Source organism: Aptenodytes patagonicus, chromosome 2, assembly GCF_965638725.1.
Source record: "Aptenodytes patagonicus chromosome 2, bAptPat1.pri.cur, whole genome shotgun sequence".
Classification (NCBI taxonomy): domain Eukaryota; kingdom Metazoa; phylum Chordata; class Aves; order Sphenisciformes; family Spheniscidae; genus Aptenodytes; species Aptenodytes patagonicus.
The window spans coordinates 57,624,690-57,643,121 of NC_134950.1; the positions used below are offsets into that span (position 1 = coordinate 57,624,690).

General features: G+C 39.2%; 1 protein-coding gene across 1 annotated transcript; it reads left to right on the forward strand.

Annotated features, from left to right (window-relative positions):
* The first annotated feature begins 281 nt into the window (after window positions 1-281).
* On the forward strand, window positions 282-17,476 carry NDUFV2 (NADH:ubiquinone oxidoreductase core subunit V2). Its single transcript, XM_076329960.1, has 8 exons — window positions 282-380; window positions 2,446-2,511; window positions 9,496-9,558; window positions 9,640-9,756; window positions 11,394-11,562; window positions 13,635-13,744; window positions 14,638-14,714; window positions 15,640-17,476. Exons 1-8 carry the CDS (start codon window positions 339-341, stop codon window positions 15,731-15,733), a joined length of 738 nt encoding a protein of 245 aa, XP_076186075.1. The 5' UTR covers window positions 282-338; the 3' UTR covers window positions 15,734-17,476.
* The last annotated feature ends 956 nt before the right edge of the window (window positions 17,477-18,432 follow it).

Here is an 18,432-nt window from a genome sequence, read left to right on the forward strand (position 1 = left end):
GATAACTTCTCCTTCCAAAACAGGCAGTCATGATACCTGCTAGCGGAATAAAGTGAGCGGCAACCACCCCTTTTGGATGAGCGGCCACGTCAAGGGAAGGCACAAACCGCCACCCGCTAACGGCCAACCGCCAACGGCCGCCGCGCGCCAGGACGCGCGCGAGCTCAGCCGGCGCGCTCCCGCTGAGGCGTCCGGCTCGCGGGCGCGGGTGCGCGCGCGCAGCCGGGCGTCGCCGGCGCATGCGCGGGGCGGGTCTCCTTGCCGCTGCGCGGAGGGCGAGCGGAGGCCTCAAGGAGAGGGAAGGGGGGGCGGGGGTCGCCGCTTCGGCAGCCGGCGCCATGTTCTTGTCCGCTCCTCTGCGGGCCGCGGCCGCACGCTCGGTAAGGGGGAGGCTGCCGCGGCGACACGTTTGTCCCCGCCGGCCGGGGCAGGGCGCCCGCTCGGCTGGAGGAGGCCGCGGGAGAGGAGGGAGGCAGGCCGCGGCGGGGACGGGGGGTAGGAGGTCGGTGCTGCCCTCGCAGTGGGCGGCCGGCCGGCCGGGGCCCGCGGCGGGGCACTGCCTCGGGGAAGAAGGGCCCGGCGCAGCTGGTGGAAGGGCGTCGCTGCCGGGTGTCTCCCTCGCCCTCGGGGCTTGCCAGAGTTACCTGACCGGCTCTAGAGTTGCACTGCCCGCATCAGGTGAAAAAGGCTCCAGCAGTAACTGCTTGGCGCTTGTTGTAGGTTGCTGGGAAGTTTCCCAAGCGGAAATAGAATTTCCGACTTGCCTATGTACGTAAGAGTAACCATTGGAAGGAAGCCCCTTAACTTGTTTTTCAGTCCTGAGTCAACTCTTCACACCGATTGAAATCCTTTAGGCCTGTGCAAAAAACGGGGGCTCATCCTGTTTCTTCTGCAGGTCTGGAATTTACAGGTGTGGTTCTTGAAAACAGAACAATGTCTTTGGATAGAATAAAGGGTTTAAAGGGTTTTCGTCTGAAGTGCTTCGTTTTGAAGGAGCACTGTGTATGTGCTGTGTTTACTTAGCATTTAGTATGATTTATACCAGAGCATCACCAGAGCATTTATATGCTCCTTTCAGTATTGTCTGCAGAATTTCCGTTGTATTTGCATGCTCTACTTACACTTTAAGTCTTTTGCCTGAATTTTATACACTATCTGGCTCACCAAGAGCACTCAAATTCGCGTGCCAGTGCAGTTCATTTGATGTGCTTCATGCCAATTGATAAAGACAATAGACTGAGAGTCTCCTGGAAAAAGTGGCACTCGGGAACGATTTGCAGTCTGCAGAGTTATCCATGTATCCCAGAGTTCATTTTGGCCTCAGACACAGAATGGCAGATGAATTGCTTTCCTGGCTGCTGCTTTCAGATGAGCCAGAAGTGGAGAGCAAAGAGGAAATGGATGCATACAACATAATACACATAACTGTGTAGTAAATCCAGTGCTTCCTGGAAGGACTGATCATATGACAGGGAAAGACTGCAGCCATCGTGTGAAACTACGCCGCAGGTGAAACTATGTGATCTGCTGCTGAAAAGCTTGAGCTGATCAGGTTGCTCTTACAGAAGAGCAGGGACTGTAGTTCCCTGGTACTTAGGCTTGGATTTCAGATCTGTCCCTGTGACTGTATTTTTGCTAGTTTGATGCTGATCCATCTGAAGTCCCACGAATTTTATACGGTAACAAAAATTAAGTAGTTAAGGAGGGATTTTTTCTTTATATGCTATACTTTAAGAAATCTCAAAATTGAGCTAGAATTCAATATAAAAATAGATATGATATTAATATAAAATTAAATTTGTTATAGAGTGATTACTTATGACAAGATAATATTATCAAATTATCTCAGTAATACTGGCCAGAATCTAGAAAACTTGATCTGTTTTGACATGACGGATCCAGACAGAGAGTGCAGAGAATAGCTGAACACAACTTGCATGTGGCTCTGTGTTCTGTTGATATTTCAGGTTTGTGTTTACTTTACGTTTGTCCTCTTATGCCTGATCTCACTGTTCAGTTAGACAAAAGCTGACGAAGCATGTAAATGCTTACTAGAGAAGAGCCTCAGTAGTAATGGTAGTTTCTGCAAACTTTAAATTTAAAGCACATATGATATAAAGTAACAAATTGGAAAATACTTCATGAAATGTTTGATGAGAATTTGTATTCTGGGCATTTAAATTAAGTTGTGGCAGAGTATTATCTGTTTGAAGTTAAATCCTTTAACTTCTACATTGTCTGAAATGGTCAAGGTGAGTTAAGAGATTTGCTCTCCTAATTGTACAGGAGAGCCCTGAATAGTCTCTTCTTGACTTAATTTAAATTACTAGTGATGACAGTGGAATTAATTACAATTAGAATAGAAATCAAGCTGGTTCTGAAAGCAGCCACTAGCAGTATGTAAATTATTAACTATTAATACTATCTACTTTATTTTGTTTGTAGATAAGACAAATCCGATACTTACATAGAACAGCAGCGTGCAGTGCCAGTGGAGGAGCCTTATTTGTGGTAAGTAATTTTCTACCTTACTGTAAGGGGGATGTGTAAGAAGAGTTTGGCATGTGCTTTTTTTAATCTGCCTAAAAGCTTCTGATGGGCAGAACTTTGCCATAGAAGCCTGCTGGCATTTACAAAGAAGCGTTTTTTCAGTAGAACTTTTTCTTAGAGTTGCGATGGAGTATTAAAAGGTTTTATTTTAGGTTTTGGCCTTGAGTTTCTTTCCTTATATAGTGAAAACTCTTAATAATAACGGTGATATTACCAGCATTTGTGTGTGATTGCAGATGAGGCTTTGCTTAAACTTTATTTCATTATAAAACAGTTCTTGTTTCCTTTTTTTTATTGGAGTTAATTGAGTTTAATTGAAGCTCATGAAACTTTTTGCGGGCACAATTTCTTGGTTTCTAAAATTTGCCACAGAATTACCCTTAGGTCCAGGTCTAGCCCTTTTTACTAGGAGTTGAAAAGTGCAGTTCTTGTCCATATTATATGTGATATAGCATGTTGCATAATGATTTATAATTGATGTCATTAGGCATTATCATAATATGTATAAATAGTAATAGTGATTGCAAAAAAGAAAAAGCCCTCAAATTTAAATGTGTAAAGCAGATGCGTTGTCTGTCTACCTCTGAAGAGAACCTGAAGCATCTCTGAGAAGTGTATTCTGTCCCATTCTGCTCCATTCAGAGCTTTAGCTAGTCTGCTGTTTAACAGCTGAATGACTTGGCATTTTTCCAACATTTGGTAGAAATCAGCACTTTACTGGAGAATTGACTGCTTTGTTGAAAGCAGGTGCTCAGCATTTTCGGACAGATTGTTGTTGTTGTTGCCTTTCTGCAGCTGTCTCTACAGCTTTGCTCACAAGATGAAGTTAATGGGATTACAGTACATGCTTCGTATACTTTTCCAGAAACCTGAGTGGGCATTGATGATTTATAGAGCGAGAACTGTATTCAAGGAATAGAGGAAACAGTTCAGGCTGACAACTTGGGAAACTTCAAGTGTAGTTTGAGGTTGGTGAAGACAGGCAAAAGGTGTCTTTGGCACCCTAATGGATGTTGGTGCCTGGCATATGAAGCTAGATAGCTTTGTAAATTCTCCAGGTGTTTTTCAAGATTTATGTAACTGTTTAAATTAATTTGCTGGAGGGAGGAGCCTGAAAATAGAGAAAGGGAAGTAGAAAAGTATAGTAGTGTGTTGTAGTTAGCTACTTGTGATTTGCAGCTGTTTATTTAATAGCATAATTGACTTTTTATTTTTATTCTGCAACAGAATTTTTGCTAGAAGAGTGTAGGAAATTGTTTCTGTGGGGGTTTGTTTTATGTGTGTGGTTTTTTGGATGGGTTTTTTTTAATAGCGTAATATTTGTTCTTCCATGAAGTAAAAGGCTATGGGAAGAAGACAGTTGGATGTCATTGTGTGTGTGTGTAATTGTTTGTCCTCACTACAACTAAAACCTTCAGAGCAAATTTCAGATGTTATTTAACACAGCAAAATTAAAGGGAAATTTGTCCTGCTGATTTGAGCTGAAGGCATTACTTTAATCAACATTAGATGTTTGTATACAATCAGAAAATGGGACTCTCTTTCCCCCAGATTTCTCTAGAGGAAAAAACCCAACATTTAAAAAAAGTCTTAGTTTTCTGAAATATTACAAGCAGATGAAGTGTCAAAGGTTGTTAAAAACTGCTTGTGGAGGAATAGTGGGCTTACCTGGGAGTAACTCTACCCTGTTGTGCTGGTCCTCTTTGTATGTCAGTTTACACACAAGTGTCTTGATTCTGTTTTGCAAAGCATATTGGTGCTTCCTGTAGTACTTTCCATGTATGAAATCTATATGTGAGGAATGGAAATGCATACAGCATATTTGTTTTGTAACAGCAGAGGACAGGCTTAGCAGGGGACCTGGTTGTCATAAAATTTAGTGTTAAAAGGCAGTTCTGATTTGCATGCCAATACATCCCTTTGCAAACTTTTTTCACTCAAGTTTTTTCCTTACATGTTATCAGAAATATACAGAAATAAGAGAACTTCTACTGAAACTCCTTTTTGTTCTGAAACAGCCAAGAAGATACTTTCTCTCAACCATAAAACTCAGTTTGGTGCCATCACAGGCAGCTAGATCACACTTCCAGAAAGAGTACATCAAGTTTAAAACTAGGTAGATCATTGGCCCGTAGTAACATAAGAGAGCTGCTCCAAATCTACCATATTTCTGATGGCTAGGGAAGGCCTAATTTCAAAGATACTTTTATTTACAATAGTTACCTTTCTTTAAACATGCTTTCTCTGTCTTTGACTTTTACCTGTCTTTAGCCTCCTTAACAGCTAAAACTTCACTCTACTTTGTGGTTTTCAACACATGGACTGAGTTTCCTTAATCCATCAACTGCCCTGATGTGGGCTTTGTCATAGGGCTGCACAGGGGTTCAGTACAGAAGGTTAGATAATCGCTATGTTATATTTTTAGTTACTTGTGAAGATGGTCAGTGAAATACTTGGGTCTGAGAGCACTTTCACCACTCTTAATTTAAGAGAGGTTACATCCTGAGTTCTGCTGGAATAGTCAAGGTAGGGTACTTTCCCCTTGGAGGAAAAGTAATATATTTCTTTTCATTGCTGATTTGATACAGACTCTTAGCAGGTTGTTGCTCTAAACATCTTTTCCCCTGCAGACCACACAGTTCTCTCATTTTGGTTTACAGTGTTCTGAACTGGTGTTTACCACAGGGCACAGGTCAAGTTTCAGGCCAACTTTTTTGCAGTATACATGAAAGCTAAATTATTCTAGTTATTCTAGTACAATTCTTCAGCACTCTTTAATCATAGAATCATAGAATCATTAAGGTTGGAAAAGACCTCTAAGATCATCGGGTCCAACCGTCAACCCAACACCACCATGCCCACTAAACCATGTCCCTAAGCGCCTCATCTACACGTCTTTTAAATACCTCCAGGGATGGGGACTCAACCACTTCCCTGGGCAGCCTGGTCCAATGTTTAACCACTCTTTCAGTAAAGACATTTTTCCTCACGTCCAATCTAAACCTCCCCTGGCACAACTTGAGGCCATTTCCTCTCGTCCTATCGTTAGTTACTTGGGAGAAGAGACCGACACCCACCTCGCTACAACCTCCTTTCAGGTAGTTGTAGAGAGCGATGAGGTCTCCCCTCAGCCTCCTTTTCTCCAGGCTAAACAACCCCAGTTCCCTCAGCCGCTCCTCAGAAGACTTGTTCTCCAGACCCTTCACCAGCCTCGTTGCCCTTCTCTGGACACGCTCCAGCACCTCAACGTCCTTCTTGTAGTGAGGGGCCCAAAACTGAACACGGTATTCGAGGTGCGGCCTCACCAGTGCCGAGTACAGGGGCACGATCACTTCCCTACTCCTGCTGGCCACACTAGTTCTGATACAGGCCAGGATGCCATTGGCCTTCTTGGCCGCCTGGGCACACTGCCGGCTCATGTTCAGCCGGCTGTCGACCAGCACCCCCAGGTCCTTTTCCGACAGGCAGCTTTCCAGCCACTCTTCCCCAAGCCTGTAGCGCTGCATGGGGTGGTTGTGGCTGAAGTGCAGGACCCGGCACTTGGCCTTGTTGAATCTCATACAGTTGGCCTTGGCCCATTGATCCAGCCTGTCCAGGTCCCTCTGCAGAGCCTTCCTACCCTCGAGCAGATCAACGCTCCCGCCCAACTTGGTGTCGTCTGCAAACTTACTGAGGGTGCACTCGATCCCCTCATCCAGATCATTGATAAAGATATTGAACAAGACCGGCCCCAGTACTGAGCGCTGGGGAACACTGCTCGTGACTGGCCGCCAACTGGATTTAACTCCATTCACCACAACATAATTCTCTGTGTCAAGAAAGGTGATTAGATCACTGAAAAAGAATAATAAAATGGCCCAGGTTGGTGTAGCAAAAAGAATGCAAGATGAACATTCAGCAGCCTTAGTACCTTCTGTGGGAGAGTACCATCATCTGTGGGGACAGTGTGGTTTGGGTAGGCCTTCACAGTGCAGTTGTTCACACTTCAAGTAGGTTAGGCTGAATGCTGCAATACAAATGTGATACAGTCAAGCTATGCATGGACTAAAAACATATTGTGTAAGACTTCAGGAAATCGGGGAGCACGGGAAGGGAATTGGAAAAAATGTGTGGGTTGAGTGATCTTGCTTTTCAACAAATTACTGTAGTTGGTACAGATGTAATTGTTTGTACTTAGTTTGTGTATGGAGGAAGCCTTAATATAGGTTTCTTTTTATGAGCATCTCTTACATGAGGAAAGGCTGAGAGAGCTGGGACTGTTAAGAGAAGAGAAGGCTGGGGAAAGGGGGATCTTATCAATGTCTATAAATACCCAAAGGGAGGGTGCAAAGAGGACGGACCCAGGCTCTTTTTAGTGGTGCCCAGTGACAGGACCAGAGGCAATGGCCTCGGAGAACATCAGGAAACACTTTCTCCCTGTGAGGGTGACCAAGCATTGGCACAGGTTGCCCAGAGAGGTTGTGGGCATATCTCCGAGGTACCATCCTCGGAGATATTCAGAAGTCATCTGGACATAGTCCTGGGCAGCCCAGGTGACCTCCAGAGGTCCCTTGCAACCTCAATCACTCTGTGATGTAACATAGTATTTCTTCCAATACTGTGTTCTTAATTCTGATCTTGTTCTGCAGAATCTGTGTCCTAAAAAAAGGCAGAAAAGCACTGATATCATTTAAGAGCAAATCAGCTCATGTAAGTCTCAGATAAATGGTGCATCGTCAGACAAATGGAATACTAGGGAACGTGTGATTGACAAATTCCGAACAACTCAGTAGGCCTAGAACTCTGTAAGCTCTCAATGAAAACTATCAAACTCTCCACAACACAGAATTAGATGAAGCCCGTTTAGGAAAATGGAAAACAAAAAAAGGTGACGTGATGTTATTTAGTGTTCACCTGTGCTGTAGCCTTTACAGTGTATCTTGGAGCCTTGCTGCACGGAACTGACTGTGTGGCAAACTGTAGCTTCAGATATAAAGTCTTCTATTATTCCTCTTCACAGGTAGGGTATTTAAGGATCTCAGTTTAGAGATGATACACTGAAAAGAACAGCTGTTCTAGACAAACAGTGAGATTTTAATAAATCAAATATACTTATTTGCAAAAGAAATTGCGATCAAGTACAGTTGTAACTGTATCAGACAGCTATGGAAGGCAAAATAGCAGCCTGAAATAAAACAGGCATGCAAACTTGAGAAGGAAGAGTTAAGTTCTGGAAACACTTATGAATCATGGATTTGATCTGTGCAGCTAAGACGTAGAACAGGTCTGTAAAGGGAAAAAAATTAAAAGTTGCACAGTATTTCCAATCAGTTTTTCCTCCATTAGCCTCTTTTTGAGAACTGTCTTTAAAATTGGTAGAAGACCCTCATCAACACTACATATGAGGAGTCAAATCCTTTATCTGGAAGGGTCAGTCTAAAATAGTGGCAATTGTGTTCCTAAAAGTTGTTTTATGTTATCTTGTAGACCACACAATAAGCAATAAATTCATACTTAATAAAACATTAGTGTGTTCAAAGGGAATCAGTTATCTTTCTGTAATTCTTGTTATTAGGGGAAAGTCATCCTTGTCGGAGAAGTAGATATTGACTGTACTTTTACATTTGACTTGAAACTGTGGTAGGGATACATGCTCTCAAGTTGACGGTGGCAGTAGTACTGTCTGCTCCAGGATATGGACAGGATAAGCAAAGGGAATCTCTCGCTAGACCAACAGATGTAATTGAAGTCAAGTATTTTGCCTTTCGATATTTCCATATTAAAATTTCTAAATCCAGGAATAGCTATGGACCATACATATTTTAAGTTCTGCACTGATGACAGTCTTTCAGTATGTAAGTATCTTGCATTATTAAGATTTTTCATTACATCCTTCGCTGCTTAATAACACAGTGTGGAAACTGCAAAATCACCCTAGGTTACTTGAGAAAATGATGAAAGCGAAAGTCCATGGAGTGGGTTTCTTTGCCCTAAATATACTTTTAAAGCTTTTATTATTAGCTGGTTGTGGATTACTTTTAACATCAAGCCTCAAGTATAGCTTGCGTTCTTCCCCAAACTTTCCATTTAATTTGAAAACTGTATAAAGTTTGGAATGAAACTTAGCTATTATTTCAAGGATACCATAAATGCGCTGCTTAGATAGAACTGAAAATTTTGTGCAGGAAGTTTTTCTGGTGGATAAGGATTTTTGCCAGAACTAAGATTTTATTATAGGAAAATGTCACTTTCTTCAAGACTTCCAAATTTCTATTTTCTGAAAATAGAAGAACTAATTTCAATTTGATGTTTCCCTAGAAAACCACCTTAAAAATAATTTCATAAATACCTTATTTTGGAAATATTAATTCAAAATTCTGCTTCTTCCACTCTGATTCAGAATTGTATCTAAAATTAAAATGTTGAAATCCATTACAAATCAAAATAATATGTTAAAATGGGTTAATAATGTGTGTTTGAATGTGCAAATATTTTAGTTATATAGCAAGCTTCTTGATGAATTTTAAAGTTTTTATAGTTAATGTCTCATGGGAAAAGAAAAAGTGGGCTGTTTTTTTAGTCCCTTGTTGTTTATTAAGGTATTAACCAGAGGACTCTTAATCTACCTGTGATGAGTTTGAACATAATCGCCAAACTGGATTAACAGTGTTAAAAAATGTGTATTTTGACAACACCACCATATTCCTCAAGAAATAATTTTTTTGAATAGGAAATAACAGGCATAAGTCGTCATTTTTAAGAGTGATTAAATAATTACCAATGTTTTTGATAACCTTCTCATAGATATTTAATCATTTATGATTGAGTACTATGAAATTTTTATCTGGAATATATCTGTTTTATTCAAGCAACTCAACTGTAACTATCTAATGAGAAGATATTTTACAACAGTAAATGTGTCCTGAATAATTTTTATTTACATGCTTTCTTTTTCTTTTCCTGAAGCACAGAGATAGTCCTGAAAATAATCCAGATACTCCATTTGAGTTTACACCTGAAAACCAAAAGGTACGCAGACAAAAAAAGTTAAATACACAGACCTTGTCTTTAGATCAGTACTTATTTTTTTTTCCCTTTCTTTTTAAAAAGCGAATAGAAGCAATCATAAACAGCTATCCAGGGGGACACAAGTCTGCAGCTGTCATGGCAGTACTAGATTTGGCCCAAAGACAGCATGGATGGTTGCCCATATCGGCTATGAACAAGGTATTTAGTACTTAATTGTCTTTCAAGCATAACTTTACTGTTTTCTTTAAATATCTTACTAGAATATTAGCATTTATTTATCAAAGCGTACATGTGGCACAGAATTGTGAGAATTCCCTGTGAGACTACATTTTAAAAAATAAAAGGGAAAACTAACCCAGGGAACTCTGGGCTCTGTTGTTTACATAATGTTAGCCTGTTGCTAGAAACTACAGACAGAACAAAACAAAAATTACATGAGATGATAATTTAGATAGGCTTTTTTCCCAGAATCATCCTGGCAGTAGGAACGGAAACTTGAACAATTTTGTTCGCTACTGAATTTGGGGAAAGAAAAAGGATAACGATGGTGGGGGTTCTTCTCTTCTCAGATTAGTGGCACTACACACATTGCCAGGATTGTACTTAATCTCTAGGCCTGTAGCCTAGAGCTAATCTGCAAAGCAGTGTTTAGCGTAGTATGTGTTTTATAATGCCTCACAGCAAGTGCCTGGAAGACTTATCAAATTATTTATTAAAATTGTTTCAAAATAAGCAAGCAAGCAACTACAGTGCTCCACAGTGATAGGTTGCATGACAGTAATCAAATACCAAGAAATAAAAAATTCTGGTTTATATTCATATGAATAAATCTATCATATTTTGTGTTACAATCTGGCATATCGTCAGTTTTAAAGTGCAAAGTTTTGAATTCAATCAAGATATGCTAAGTGAGGATTGTGAGCATTACAGAAATTACTGAAGGAGTTAAGTGCACATTTAGAGAAGGGCAACTTACATCTGCTACTGTTTCTACAGTGTAGCATAAAGCCTCAAATCGACATTTATACTGAATGGGAAAAGTATTTTTGTTTATTTGCTGTAAGTTTCGGATTGATATTATGTTTAAAATGATCTTAAGATTTTTAAGTGAACAGGTATTTTCTGTGGTTTGTTATTTGCCTGCTATAGAGACTGGAACATAAAACAGTTACGCTTTTGAAAACGGAGCCAGTTCTCAACCTGAGCAGTTTGCCAGGGTTCCAGGTTAATGAGGTCAGGGATATTTATACCGGAACTGGCTCCATGGAGATCGTGCTTCACTGCCTATTAGCTGTGACGCCAATCTGCAGATATAGCAGTGGCGTTTCTAAGGCCAGCCCTGGTGTGTCACAGAACCTGAGACAGACCTGCTGTATCTGAATTAGGTGAGTGTAGTACCAGCCTGTAAGTATTCCCTTACCAAAAGGCTTACGTGGGTTAGTGTGGGCAGATGTGTACAAGTTCGTTCATTCATAGAGCAAAAGAGCAGAAGTGCAGCATGAGCTGGAGCGGACAATGAAAGCTGGAACCCAGCTGACTCCTTGCATCTTGCTTGTGTATGATGCTAGATGCTGGAGGGAACTGACTTGAGGTCCTTGCTGTGCTAATCCATGGCTTAGTGGAGTTTGTGCTCGAGCAAGGTGACTCCAATCCGAGTAACTTAGGTGTCTTTTCTTGGCACTTGAATACAGCTGTGCTTTCATACCCATCCCCTCCCTCTTATTTATCGGTTACTGCAGACGGAGGACAGGTGACTTTATTGAAATGGTTTGTTAAATGCCTTTACCAATGCCCTGCGAGAATTCAATATAGTGTCTGTTTTCCCCTTGTTACAGGTTGCTGAAATTTTAGAAATGCCTCCCATGAGAGTGTATGAAGTAGCAACCTTCTATACAATGTATAATCGCAAACCTGTTGGGAAATACCATATTCAGGTCTGCACTACCACGCCTTGCATGCTGCGAGACTCTGATAGTATTTTAGAAGCCATTCAGAAGAAACTTGGTATGACACAAATTTGTAATATAATTTTTGTAATTTTTTTTACCTTTGTTTAATGATACTGAAGTAAAATTTTTCATATGGTGGGGATGGAGCAACAGTCCTGAAAATACAGTGTGAAATCATTGGAGAATAGGCACTAAATACTTCAAATTTCAGATTTGGCATTTATTCTTTATTTTTAAAGATTTCAGTACAGTTGAGCAGAAAAGGCCATTGTCTGGAGTGTCATTTAGTGGTCTTAAAGTGGTTTTAAAGGCAATTTGACAGGAAATGCATTATTCTAATATGACTCTTGGACTGAGAAAGTAAGCCCTATCCCATATATAGGAGAGGACCCTGAATGCTATCGCACTTTTTTTAATGCAAAATAAGAATTTTAAGATATATGCTATATGAAAGTTGTTTGTGAGGGTTTTCTTACTTAAGTAAGATGATAGAATTATAGAATGGTTTGGGTTGGAAGGAACCTTAAAGATCATCTACTTCCAACCCCCCTGCCATGGGCAGGGACACCTTCCACTAGATCAGGTTGCTCAAAGCCCCGTCCAACCTGGCCTTGCACACTTCCAGGGGGAGGGGACATCCACAACTTCTCTGGGCAACATGTTCCAGGGTCTCACCACCCTCACAGTAAAGAATTTCTTCCTAGTATCTAATTTAAATCTCTCCTCTTTCAGTTTAAAACCGTTACCCCTCGTCCTATCACTACTCTCCCTGATAAAGAGTCCCTTCCCATCTTTCCTGTAGGCCCCCTTTAAGTACTGGAAGGCCACTATAAGGTCTCCCCGGAGCCGCCGCCTTCTCTAGGCTGAACAACCCCAACTCTCTCAGCCTGTCTTCATAGGAGAGGTGCTCCAGCCCCAACCCAGGTGCAGGACCTTGCACTTGGCCTTGTTGAACCTCATGAGGTTCACATGGGCCCACCTTTCTAGCCTGTCAAGGTCCCTCTGAATGGCAAACATGATGTTAACGTAATTTACAAATTCTCCATGGAAAAAGTCAATTGAGAGTGCTGCATCATGAGAGATGTAAGATTCTATGTAAGGAGAACCCATGGGTTTTGTGTGTGCGTTGGGGTTGGGTTTTTTTCCTCCTTGTTGGGTGGTTATGGGGAGAAGAGGGGTTAAGATCGGCATCTAACAACTCTTCCCCTTCTATGAAGTCGCAAGCTATGCTAACATTTTCTAAGAACCACTGTGGTAAGGGCTGCAGAACAGCTGCTTATTATCTTGCATTTCATATAGTCTGTTGTCTGGAAAAGACGTATTTAGAAGAAATTTGTCTTGGTTTGTTACTGCAAAGACAGCTTAGTTTTAACTGCAACTCTTAGCTTGAGAAAACAAAGCATTAAGGATGATAGTGTAGCTCTTACTGAGACATAGACCTTACTTAGACTTCTGTTAGTTCCGTTCCCCCCCCCCCCCCCCCCCCCAATAACTGTAGAGGAAAACTACTTTTCAGCATTCTTCCTTCCATGGAGTATTTTGTCAAGATACTGAGGTGTTATTTTGGCTAACCTGCCCTCTGGGGAAGGTCTGTATCTATATCACTAGAACAATAATGTGTCATGGAAGCTAAGTATGTGTATGGAGTTGTTCAGGATATAAGCCTTTGTGTATAAACTTAGAAGTCGCTTATGAATTTGTAGCTAACAATGTTAATGCTTGGATCTTGGTTAATTTGGAAATTCAGTACTCAACACTGTATATTAACGCCTTTTGTATCAGCACATGAAACCTATGTTTTCCCTATTCTTCCATTCTATTGTATTGATTACGAAAAATGTTCCTGAGTTGTTCTGTTTCTTAGAACTGTCATTTCATGGTTATTTTTCAATAAATCATGCCTGTAAACCTGTAAATGAGGTCTCAAAAATGTATCCAAAGACTGACCTCACATTTTATTAGAATCTTTTGTTTAATGGAAACATTTTGGACTTAAGAGGATTTAACTCTGCAAATGTTTTTAAGGCCAAAATAAAAGTAATGAGAAGACTATGGAGTACTTAGACTCATGCTTTATTAATCTTGTTCAGTAGCCATTGCTGAACCTCGTGTTCCTTATTGGTGTAGGTATAAAAGTTGGGGAAACAACACCTGATAAACTCTTCACGCTGATAGAAGTGGAATGTTTAGGTGCTTGTGTAAATGCACCGATGGTACAAATAAATGACAACTACTATGTAAGTATTACATTCCCTTTTGAAAGATTAAACTTCTTTGCTGGGTTACCTGTATTTTCACTTGTTTCAGATTCTGAAGTTTTGGTCAGTTTCTTCAAATTCCTGTTGGCAGGGACAACTTATAACCTAGAGCATCTCTTCCTAGGACGCTTCATCTGTATCAGTGTATCCGTGTATTTTTCCTTTCAGTTACTGTCTTGATTTATACAAGTGGGGTGATGCATTTTTGTGATAGTGGTCTGCCCATAAATCTGGAATTTTTAAATAGGTTTTTTATAAGCTTTTAAAAGCACTTTAAAGCAGTCTGTTGGAAAGTATGGACTGGTTTAACACTATTTTTGAACTTTTAGACTTCTGAATTATGGCTTACTTGGATGCCATCAGACCAAAGGAACTAATGTATTGACTGAATCCAGCTTTTTAAAAAAACCTTACTTTTAAAATATTTTATTTTGTTATCACAGTCTGGTTAATTTTTTTAAGAACTGTTCTCTTGAACTGTACCCACAACTTTTTTGTCACAGCTGACACCATTTTGCAGTATGTGCAATGGCATGTGTATAGTGGGTAGGCAGAGATCCAGCTCACTAATATACCAAGGAAGCTAAAAACATAAGCCCATGTTAGAGATGACCCGCATCAACATTGTTAGTTTTAACATAATTTCTGCAACTATAAGTAAAATATAAATTTTAACATCAAAATGACAGTAGGCTTTTTAATTTTCCTAATTCTTTGAACTAGTATGTGTGTTAATAGAAAGGATCAAAATTACCTATGCTAGGATCACACCTGAGAGCCACTATCTGATGAATTTTGAATGCTGCAATTAGCATAATTGCATAACTTTTTCTGTTTTGTCAATGATCTGATCTGATTCTTTTTTTTAACAGGAAGATTTGACACCCAAAGATATTGAAGAGATAATTGATGAGCTAAAGGCTGGCAAAGTTCCCAAACCTGGCCCGAGGTATGCTACATTTGCGTAATAATGGCCAATTACTTGAAGACTGGTCCTTTAGAGAAACTAAGTTCCTGTTCCAGTGGTTTGAGTTCACAACCTACAGCTCAAAAGCATTAATTAATTTACTGAACAGAATGGCATGTGTTCAGTGCCTTTCTATGTATTCAAAGCCAAAAAGAACTGGGAAGAACTGAGAAGAGAATTTTTCATGTTCTTGATGGCTGACTAGAGGAGCATAAAATGTGAAAATGTCAATTCTGATTTGGCTTAGTACATAATAGGGGAATGATGTCACCTGTTGGATTTACTTCATGTAAATCAAGAAATGCCTGTTGGTTGTTTGGGTTGGGGTTTTTTTTTTATTTCTGACAAAAACCAGAAAGATCACAAGTTTGAAAGGGTTACTATTTCTGAACTTTTCTTATCTATTATTTCCCTTTGTTCTTTGTTAGCCCAACTACATAGATGTTTGTGTGAATGGAGGAATTAATTTGACTTGGGTGTGTTACCTATTCCTATTGTTTCTATAATGATTTTTTTTGAATATAAGAACAAAAATTTTAAAATGGTTAGTTTCCAAACACAGGGAAGCATCTTCAACAAAAATATGACCGATACAATTGGATACTGCCTTTGCTATTACTGGGATCAATATCACTTTTGTCTGGCCAACCTATAAATAAAAAAAAAAGAAAACCAGTGGTCCTATCTTGCATTTCAGTTACGAAAATATGTCATGACTTGAATTTGGCATCCTTTTGATTCCAGAATAGCATCACACATTTCTGAAGAATGACTAGGAAGGATGAAAGAAAAAAGAAAAGTGGCATCAGCCTTAAGTCAGATTTGTAACTGTCTTCTATCCAGTGATTAAACAGCATCTGAGGTTATAACAATACCAGCAATGAATAAAACCGCTTCTATTTTTCAGGAGTGGACGTTTTTCTTGTGAGCCAGCTGGTGGCCTGACTTCTCTGACTGAACCACCCAAAGGCCCAGGTTTTGGAGTTCGAGCTGACCTCTAAGGATTTTTGTAATATAAGATCAACTGTCTGAAAATAATAAAGTAACTTTAATCTCAGTAAAATGATGTATGTTCTAGTACTTTTTTTAAAAAAATGAAGAAAGCAACAGCTATTAGAATATCTAACTTACCATGGTTTTAACTACTGCAAAGCGAAATTGTAATTCTAGATGATAAGAACAGTGGTTCTGTAAAGTGACTCACTGAAAGAGTCCGCTTATGATCACAGAGAGATGAAAGTTGCATCTTTTGATCTGTCACTGAAAATTCTTTCAACTTTTTCTAAGGTTCTTTGAAGGAGCAACAAAACTGACTAAATTACAAGTCTGGCAAATGCACAAGGAAACAAACTGAAAGGAGATTATCTGATAAAACTTCATTTCATGCTACTTTTAATTGCAATTTAAAAACAAAACAAACAAAAAAACCCAGGAAAGGTGATCCAAGCTGTCTTGTGTAAAAAAAAAAAAAAAAAAAAAAAAAAAAATCTGGTCGGTTCAGTAAGAAGTGGTTCTTGAGCCTAATTCTTCTTACTACCATTCCGTGACCAGGAAAAATGTGAAAATTATCTTTTTATCATGTTACCAAAAAAACACCCAAATACCAGTAGTACTTTACTAAAAGAATGAACAACAAGAAGAAACCGCTTCCTGTATAAATTTATTCAGTACAGCCAAGGGTATGCAGCTGGGGGAGGACAGAACATACCAGAACAGTTTAATACATGGCTAAGTATAATATATGAAACTAGGTATTTGATTCACAGATCCTTCTTTGACCTTACTGCTGTGTATCAGCTACTTTTAAGAACTATTTTGTGTGAAACTGAGGTATTTCTCCCGATATAAAAAAAGTTGAAGATAATTTTTTAAAAAAATTGACTGCATATTGACACTTAATACATACGCTTTTAAAATCTGGTAAATACTTTATATATATATATACACACATACATACATTTCAATGTAAATTAGGAAATGTGAATGTCAGTCACCTGAGACTGTCTCTGCCTCTTCTAAAATCTGCTGTGGAACTCGCGTTCTTATTACAATTAATGTGATAGAGCTTAATTGTATTATTTATATTTTATTCTATATTATGTTTGTTTTGATATTCTGATTAACAGTACTTCCCTATTTTCCCTCTTCTGAGTCAAATTTTGTATCTACAGATTTCCCTGCATCATGTTTATCTCATACAGTCTGTGCATGCCCCACCTTGATTTCAGTAGGCTCTGTGAAGTTCCTTGATGTATTGTTAAACAAGTAGTGTTACTGTTGGTAGTTCTGAGAACAAAATATAGATGTATATCATTTGTATGTAAAACTTTCTATCCCTTCTACATTGCTAAATTTATAAAACAAAATCATTGAATTGCATACAAGTGGAAAATAAATTTGATAGATACAAGTCATGAGTGAAGCAGTTGCCCAATAAGCATGAAAAAAAATCTTGTATGTAAGTGGTATAGCACACTGTGCACACAAGAAAATAGTACATGGATTGAAATGTTATCTGTAATTTAAAGTTGCTGAATGCTTTTCTGAAAGGTCACTCCAGTGTTTGTAACAGCCACATGCCTTGTAGCAGGCCAGGCGTCTGGCACTACGTGGCACTTCTCTAGAGACATAAAATGAGATAGACAACGTATTAGATCTTGATGCAAAGACAGATTCATTTCAATATACCAGTCTGTAACTAAGCTGTTTGCTCGACTAACAATAAAGCTGTACTCTAGTTCCTATAGGATTACCTTATTCTAACCTAGTATGAAAGCAGGCAACTATTTTTGAAGTACACGTTGAATATAAATGAGGATTTTGCATGTGTTATGGAACTATCATGTCCTACAATTACCCATGTTTTTGTAGTAACTGTGAAACTGATGGGATTGCATAGTTGTGAAGGGAAACATAGTTTTAGACCTGCCAAGTCTGAAACTTTCATAACCAAAGCTCTAGAGTGCCGGACTCCTGCCAATGGTAAAGCTAGACAGGAGAATTTGTTGCCTTGTCCCACTTTTCTCCCCTATTAATTCCATCTGTACATGAGAATCTTGATGTCTGTCTCATGAGCAGAACATGGACCTCAACAGTTTCCCATTTGTCAGAGATCATGTTAGTGGTGTTCCACAGACAAGTATGTCAGTCATTTTGATGCAACACATAAGTCTGCCAATCACTTGATGAGAAAAGGGTAATTTACACTATCCTTACTGTGTGGTGTAAGTCTGATACACCACTGTTTAAAATTAAATTAAGTATCGTAGGGCAGCTATAGGACTGAAATATTTGAAGAGAAATAAGCAAATAACCATTATTATTCTCTCTCATCTTACCCACTTCATTCATCAATTATATGAGGCTTTATGATCCTCGTTTCTACATCAAAAAAGTTTGGCAATCATTCTATTAAGATAAATGATTAGAGAAAAAATTCACATCTTGCATTATTTCAGGTTTTGTTGAAATCTGAACATTTCAAACTTCAAATACCTCAACTAGAGATACAGATTCTGCAATATTTGTTACAGGTAGTTGTTCACTATATGCAAAATTATTTTCACAGTGATAACTTACGCAGGACTGATGAGGATTAACAAGGTGATCATTATGGAAGAGTTCTAGAATAGTGTAAGAATTAATATATCCAAGTTCTCTTTTCTGTTCTTGAAAGCTGCAGATAATACCCTGTGCTTGC

What these genes read in the sequence shown, in the direction of transcription:
- NDUFV2 (XM_076329960.1), top strand. Translation starts at nt 339, where the DNA reads ATGTTCTTGTCCGCTCCTCTGCGGGCCGCGGCCGCACGCTCG. An exon ending in CCATATCGGCTATGAACAAG is followed by an intron (nt 9,757 to 11,393) that starts GTATTTAGTACT and finishes CCCTTGTTACAG; the next exon opens with GTTGCTGAAATTTTAGAAAT. An exon ending in GTTCCCAAACCTGGCCCGAG is followed by an intron (nt 14,715 to 15,639) that starts GTATGCTACATT and finishes TCTATTTTTCAG; the next exon opens with GAGTGGACGTTTTTCTTGTG.